The sequence below is a fragment of the Microtus ochrogaster genome, chromosome 2 (genome assembly GCF_000317375.1).
Source record: "Microtus ochrogaster isolate Prairie Vole_2 chromosome 2, MicOch1.0, whole genome shotgun sequence".
NCBI classification, from domain to species: Eukaryota; Metazoa; Chordata; class Mammalia; order Rodentia; family Cricetidae; genus Microtus; species Microtus ochrogaster.
In genome coordinates, this window is record NC_022010.1 from 22,574,008 (window position 1) to 22,581,111 (window position 7,104).

General features: G+C 52.5%; 1 protein-coding gene across 2 annotated transcripts; it reads right to left on the reverse strand.

Annotated features, from left to right (window-relative positions):
• Positions 1-2,293: 2,293 nt before the first annotated feature.
• Positions 2,294-4,944, reverse strand: Abhd11 (abhydrolase domain containing 11). Of its 2 annotated transcripts, XM_005344644.2 has the most exons (6): positions 4,615-4,944; positions 4,320-4,455; positions 3,380-3,553; positions 3,079-3,249; positions 2,799-2,980; positions 2,294-2,586 (listed from the first exon to the last, which is right to left on the reverse strand). In XM_005344644.2, the coding sequence occupies exons 1-6, from the start codon at positions 4,737-4,739 to the stop codon at positions 2,454-2,456; spliced, it is 921 nt and encodes a 306-aa protein (XP_005344701.1). In that variant the 5' UTR covers positions 4,740-4,944; the 3' UTR covers positions 2,294-2,453. The 2 variants fall into 2 exon arrangements, with proteins under 2 accessions (XP_005344701.1, XP_013205966.1); XM_013350512.2 differs by lacking the exon at positions 3,079-3,249.
• Positions 4,945-7,104: the final 2,160 nt, after the last annotated feature.

A 7,104-nucleotide genomic window follows, 5' to 3' on the forward strand; every position in this document is an offset into this window, starting at 1 on the left:
GGTGTGGCTCAGTGGTAGAGCCCCTGCCTAGAATCCCCCAGTGAGGATATGGAACATGGCTGGGCAGCAGAACACTTGCCTAGCATGTGCAAGTGCCTGTGCTCATTCCTTACCTAGCACTGCACAATGAGATTTTAAAAAGAAAGAAAGAAAAAGATGCTCAACTTCTCAAAAAATTCTTCCCTCCCCCAAAATGGACCGAACAACTCTGTCAGGTGACCGACACTTATGCCACTGATTCAATTACACTGGGCAGCACCAACAAACAGCCTCATTTCTGGGCTGTTGCAGGGGAAGTGCAAAGGGATGGTATAATCAAGAGGAAAGCCAGACTAACCCAAAGGAAAGGACAGTGTACCTGCCAAGGCCATGAAAAGTCACAGGCCACAAATTACTTCAAGTTGAGAGCAGAGAGCTAAGGCAACTGGATATGATGTTTGATAACATATTATCTGTTCCTTTTTGGCTTTTCTTTCTTTTTAATTTTCGAGACAGGGTTTCTCCGTAGCTTTTTGGTTCCTGTCCTGGAACTAGCTCTTGTAGACCAGGCTGGTCTCAAACTCACAGAGATCCACCTGCCTCTGCCTCCTGAGTGCTGGGATTAAAGATGTGCACCACCACCGCCCGGCCCTTTTTGGCTTTTCAAGACAGGGTTTCTCTGTGTAGCCCTGGCTGCCCTGAAACTTGCTCTGTAGACCAGGTTGGCCTTGAACTCAGAGATCCGCCTGCCTCTGCTTCCCGAATACTGAGAAAGATGGGTACCATCCCAGCACTTGGGAGGCAGAGGCAGGGAGATCTCTAATCTTGAGACAGGCCTGATCTACAGAAAGAGTTCCAGGGCAGCCAGGGCTACACAGAGAAGCCCTGTCTCAGATCAAACAAACAAAATTCCCTCATCTGGTCCTGCATGTTTGGAGTATACTAGAAATAGCATAGTGGAAGGTGGTTATTAAAGATATTGGTAAGGATGCCTTGGTATTTTTTCCTCCTTCTGAGGTAGGTTTAGAATTCTGGGAACAGATCATGCCTGAAGGGCTAGCAAAGAATCAAGCCTCATGCTCAGTCTTGCAGAGTCTGGTCTTGGACCAAGCCAAGGTTGCCCCTCCTTGGCTATAGAAAGACAGGGTGGAGCGCCCCCTAGGGGCGAAGGAAGGCAAGACTTGGGAAAGGCCTGGGGCGTTCCAAGGTGTGAGAGGGAGATGTGCACTTGCTCCTTGACCCAGACTGTCCTTCAGTAGGTGGAGTCTACTAGGGAGTGCCTTGCCTGAAAGGGCAAAGGGCTCTGTCTTCTCTTAGTCACGACCAGCTGACAGGAGTCTGTCACCAGGCCACGTCTGTAGGGACACTGAAAGGTAAGTGGTCCCAGCCTACTCATTATTATTATTTCTCGTGGCCAGTGTAAGAAACCCTTTCTCTCTGGGAGTTTCAAACACTGTCCATTTTGCTAAACCCAGGGAAGTGATCTATCTCGCTTGCCGCTCCTGAGTAAAGCCCAAAGTTCCCTGGCCTACTTCCCGGCTAGCCAGCCAAAGGTTCTTCTAGGGCTTTACAAGATGAGGATGAAGCGCCCCCTGGAGGCAATGGGTGGTAAGACTAGGTTGACGTAACAGGGCAGGTAGGTTAGGGCCAGGGTCAAGGCTGTGGGGTTTTTTTTTCAGACCAGCCCCAGATCACTGCCTCCACACCTATTACCCACCAACAGAACCCAGAATCCCGAGCGGCTGGAGCACTGGGGGACACCCGGGCAGAGCCTTCCCTGGAGCAAGCCCTGTTGGAGCGGGATGAAGCCATTGCTAAGTGAGAGAAACCGCAGATGGGGTTGTGGGGGGACTCACTCCTGCTACAGGAGAGGAAAGGGACTCCAGACATCCCCGAAAGAAAGCCACTAGAAATCCCCTGCTGCTGTCCCTGCCGCCTGCAGGAAACGCGCAGTGGAAGCTGAGCTGGACTCCTGCAGAGAGAGACTGCGCACAGTGGAGGCTCAGCTGCTGGAAGCCCTGCAGGAGAAACTGAGGCTGAAGCAGGAAGTGGAGGCCTGGGAGGTAGGGTGGAGCCTCTGACTTGGGAGGTTTGGAAGACGCCCCTTAGTTCGCAGGGACTGCCTTGAACCAGCTCTCTCTCTCCTGTCCCCAGGAAGACATGCAGCAGGTGGTTCGAGAGAGAGTACAGAGTCAGTTGCAGGGAGAGTCCAGGGGCACGCTGGGGACCCAAGCGAACACAAGCGCCGGCAGGAACTCCCGGATGCACCTCTCGCGGAGCCAGTGGGGACGATGGTGGTGAAAATGGATCCCAGAACTTTTAAGAGAACTGCCTTTATTTATTAAAGAGTTGGACGACCTCTGTACCTCTGGGCCCTCTCAGTGCCCACCTGAATTGATCTATGCAGAAGCAGGCAGCCGGTTGCAAAGATGCCAGCCCAGAGTTCCCTGTCTGCTCTTTCAAGGAGCCATTTCTTAGGCCAAGAAGCTGCTGATGGCATCCATGAAGTCTTGGGGTTTGTCACTGTGGACCCAGTGGCCAGCATTAGGCACGGTCTGAATCTGGGCTTGAGGAAAGAGACGCCTAATCTCTGAGTGGTGACTGGGTCTGGCCACCATAGTGAGGTCAAATCAGGACGAGAGGGGGGGGGGAGGGAAAGAGAAAACAGGAGAGAATGAGAATTGCAGGAGCCTCCGTGCCCAGTGGTATTGCCAGGTTCCCAGATACCCCATGCCCACACCCAAGCCCTCCCTGACCCAAGCGAACTCCCACAGCTGGTGGTAAGGCACACCCCTTCCTCTGGCCCTACAACGACTTACTGTACATATCTAGAATTTCCACCAATCAGAAAGAGAGTTGGCCCCGAGTAGGATTCAAGCTGCTGTGGGAAGGTCAGAATCTTGTCCAAGTGCTGAGCTAAAGTCTCCAAGTTCACTCTCCAAGAGAAGCGCCCGCCTACCTCCACCAGGTTAGTGAGCAGGAACCTCCGAATGGCTGGGTCCTGCGGGGGGCCAAGCAGTTGTGAGGGGTTCTCTGTGAGACCCACATGTGTCTTAGTCTACACCATGGGGGTGAGGAGAAGGGGGTAGCGTGTATCACCTTGACAGTGGCGCTAAGTTGTGCATCTACCAGTTTTCGGGCCTGGGAGTGTGGCACCTTCTCCGGGATATCAGCGGCCTTCATGGCCGCTATGTAGCTTCCTAGATATGATCCAGGTGTGGTTCCTACTGGGCTTATGTCTACAGCAACCAATCGCTCCACAACATCTGGCTATGAGATAGAATCTCACTGAGTCTCCAGCTGGGTCGCTGGAGCCTGGCCACCCAAAGCACGGACGTGTCCCAGATCATCAGTTGGGCACTTCCGGTACATTAAGCGGACGCAGAGGGACGCAGCTCACCCTCTGCAGCGCCAGCAGCATGGCCGTCTTTCCTCCCATGCTGTGGCCAACAAGGACGCAGGGCACCAGGCCCAGCTGTGGCAGGAGGCCCTGAAGGTCCTGACTCATGGCCTCGTAGCTTGCATCTGGGTTGTGGGGACTGTCACCATGGTTCCGAGCATCCACTGTCAACACCTGGAGTGTGGGGTGAAATAGGAATACAGGAATGGTGGTGCGCTGATTATAGACAGCGAAAAGCCTGGGAAACGATGAAGCAGTCAGGGAGATGAGCCTGGGGACACAATTATGTTTGTGTATGAGCATGTGTGTACATTTTCATGTGCACGCAGAGGCCAGAGGTCACTCTTGAATGGCTTTAGTTGCTATCCGACTTATTCCTTGATTTTTACTATATACATATAAATGTATGTATATAAGTGTGTGCAAGTGTGTGTGCATGAGCGTATGCCATGGTGTGCATGTGTTGGTCAAATCCCAACTTTAGGTATGGAGAGGAGTGGGCATTCGGATTTAGAGAGGAGCCTCAGACCAGGAGAACCAAGAGAGCGCGTTGCTGAAATTACCGGGTTATATAGAAAAGAGAAGCTGGGAGAAGGGAAGGAAAATCCCTGGGCTGGACAAGTTTATGGTAAAGGTTGGGGTGGAGGAGTCACTGGTACTGAGTGAGCTTGGCAGCCAGCATGCTCTTTGGTACGGTAATAGAGTAATAGGCTCCACAAATAACCACGTGACCTGAGTTTCTTTCTGTAACATAAATGGACGAACTAGAAGGCACCTTGCAGACCCGGCCTCTTCGAAGGTGTTTTCCGGGTGACTGTGCACTGAAACTTTCCACTTATCAGCAGGAGCCCAGATTTGAGAGATTGAAGCTAGATCCACAATCTTCAGACTTCCCCCTTAGGCCCCGCCTACCCATGCCCCACCCCACCAGGAAGCTCACCCTCCTGCCGGTTCTTTGGACCATCGCCTTGGCGATGGAGTTGAAGTTGGTTTTGCTGCCGAAGAGTCCATGCAAAAAGACGATTGCTGGGAGTGTCGCCTCTCCATCAAGAAGGCTATAGGAGAGCGGCAGCGGCCTGGAAAGTGGGGGCCACCATGGAGAAAGGGGGAGGGTGAAGGAGAGAAGGGGCGAGGCCAGGGGAGGGGCGGGGCTAAGCCAGGGGAGGGGCGGGGCCAGCCGGGCCGCGTGTGAAGAGGACCAGCAGAGTCCCACCCTCCGGGTGTCCTTGACTGACCTCGGTTCGGCTCCTTGTCCACTACTGCGGCTGCTGCTGAAGGCGACAGGCACCGCCGAGCATCTGGGAGAAGAGGCACCAACCTTCCCACGGGGAACCGTCCACGCTCGCGCCCAGTGGAGCATGCCCACACTTACGGCCTATAGCGTATGCTGCCTAGGGATTGTCCTGTGCACGCTCCGCCTCCCAGAAAACCCTGCCCTTTTCCAACTAGGGCTCGGCCTATTTTCCAGCCCCTGTCGAAGCGCCACTCTAGATCACGTGACTTAACGTAACCCCGCAGCTCAGTTCAGCCCCCTCGAAGCACAACTGCCCGAAGCAGGCGTTTCTTGGCCACGCCCTGGGAGGAGCCTCAAGAAGAGCTGGCCCTTGCGTGTTACGCAATTCTCTCTCAATCTGGTCTGGAGGACTAGCTGCCTTGGTTACGCTCTGGGCGTCGCCATCCAACACTAAGCCCGCCCCGCTTATACAATTACTCAATTCCTGCATACACTATGAGGCGCTTAGAGACGAGATCCTTGCCAGGACCAGGGCGGTGTCACATGGGATTGGCCCGCCTCTTGGGCATTACTCTTAAAACCTGTGAGCCCCTGCCACGCCCTGGAGCGATCACCCCATTGGCCTCTTTGTACCCAATCGTCGTAGACACCGTCCGGCGTCTGGAGAGACGCTCCTTGATCACACTCGGGGCGGAGCCACCGGAGGCTCTGGACCCACCCCTTGCATCATTACGTAATTTCCACCTTCCCTACTTTCGTGAGCTGTTTCCTTGGTCACGCCCTACTGTGGGCGGAGTCACAAGAAAACCTGGGCTGTCCCTTGCTTGATTTTTTTTTTCTTTCAAACCCTTAAAATGCTTCCTGTAACTTGGCTTATGGGCCCCGCCCTGGGCGGTGGAACCTTACACCATTACGTAATTCTGGCTGGTCTGTGCGCACCTCCCGGAACTCATTGGCTACGACGTAGGCCACGCCTCAACCTTTAAATGGGGCGTAGTCAGCTAGCGTTCTCTCATTCTCGGCTCTCGAGCAGATCCCCCAAGCATGCTCCTCCGTCCTCAGGCACCGCCCTGGGCAGATGCCATGCCCTCTATGCCTCCGGCAATAGCAGTAGGCGCCAGGAGTGGCTCTTGTCCCAGCTCCCGCCAGCTTGGTGGCGCCGTGCTCCACAACTCCTACCAGGCTCCCCAGACCGTGAATGCTTTGTTTTCCTAAGTCCCCTCAAGAAAAAGCTAGAAGAAGCTCTCGAGATCACTTTTTCTTGAATTGGTAGAAGTACAGAAAGGACAAAATATTGGTCCAGTAGGCAGAACCAGAGTCTTGGTCCGGGCTTCCGTTTCTGATGCAGGTCAATTTGGAAGACCAGGATCAAACCCTTGGCCAGGGATTTGTACTGTAGTTGATGCACTGAATAGAAATGGCTCAGGACTGGTTGAGGTGGCTCACACCTTTAAACTCAGCCCTGAGAAACAGGCAAGCGTTTTTCTGTGAGAGTCCAAAGCCAACCTGGTGTATATAGAAACAGCCAGGACAGCCATAACTATACAGAGAAACTCTGTTTAAAACAAACAAACAAACAACCCCCCCCCAAAAAAAAAAAAAAAAACAACAGAAAGCAAGAAAGGGCCGGGACTAGCAATTTACCATTTACCAGCAGAGAGTGGCAATCCTCCCACCCCCAGAGCGCACCCTATTCCGCGCTGAAATCACTTCCAACAGGGTCCCTGTCTTTTGCCCCTTGTCGTCTAGGGAAAGGGAGATTTTAAATTTCAGACCCTTCTGCTACACCGTTTTAGCAGTTCGGAGCTCTTTTCGTCATAGCAAACACATCTGCTGGAGAATCTCGAGACTCCTTGTTATTCAAGTTAAGTTTCCCAGAGCGCTTCAAGCGCTCCAATCGATTCCTTCCCAGAGTTCACAGCCAAACACCAAGCGGTTGGATTTTAATTTTCTTTTGTTCTTCTTTGGTGCTGTCTGCCTTCCGCCCTGCTGGTTGCCTAGTCGTTTATACACACACACACACACACACACACACACACACACTGAGATTTTTTTATTTATTTTACTTTATGTGTATGAGTGTTCTTGCTTGCCGTTATGTTCTATGTACCGCGTTTGTACCTTGTATCCTCAGAGTTCAGAAGAGGGCATAAGCTCCCCTGGAGCTGGGGTGAGAGATGGTTGTGAGTCGCTATGTGGGTGTTGGGAGCCATCCTCCAGTCCTCTGCAAGAGCAGCACATGCTCTTAGCTGCTGCAACAGCTCTCCAGCCCCTTTTGTTTGTTTTTGAAACAGGGTCTCTTTATATACATATAATCTGACTGCCCTGGAATTTGCTATGTAGACCAAGCTGGCCTCAAACACACAGAGATCCACCTGCCTCTGTCCCCTCGGTGCTGGGATTAAAGGTGTGTGCCACTATACCTAACAACTGGTTTTTATTTATTTATTTATTTATTTATTTATTTATTTATTTTTGGTTTTTTTCGAGA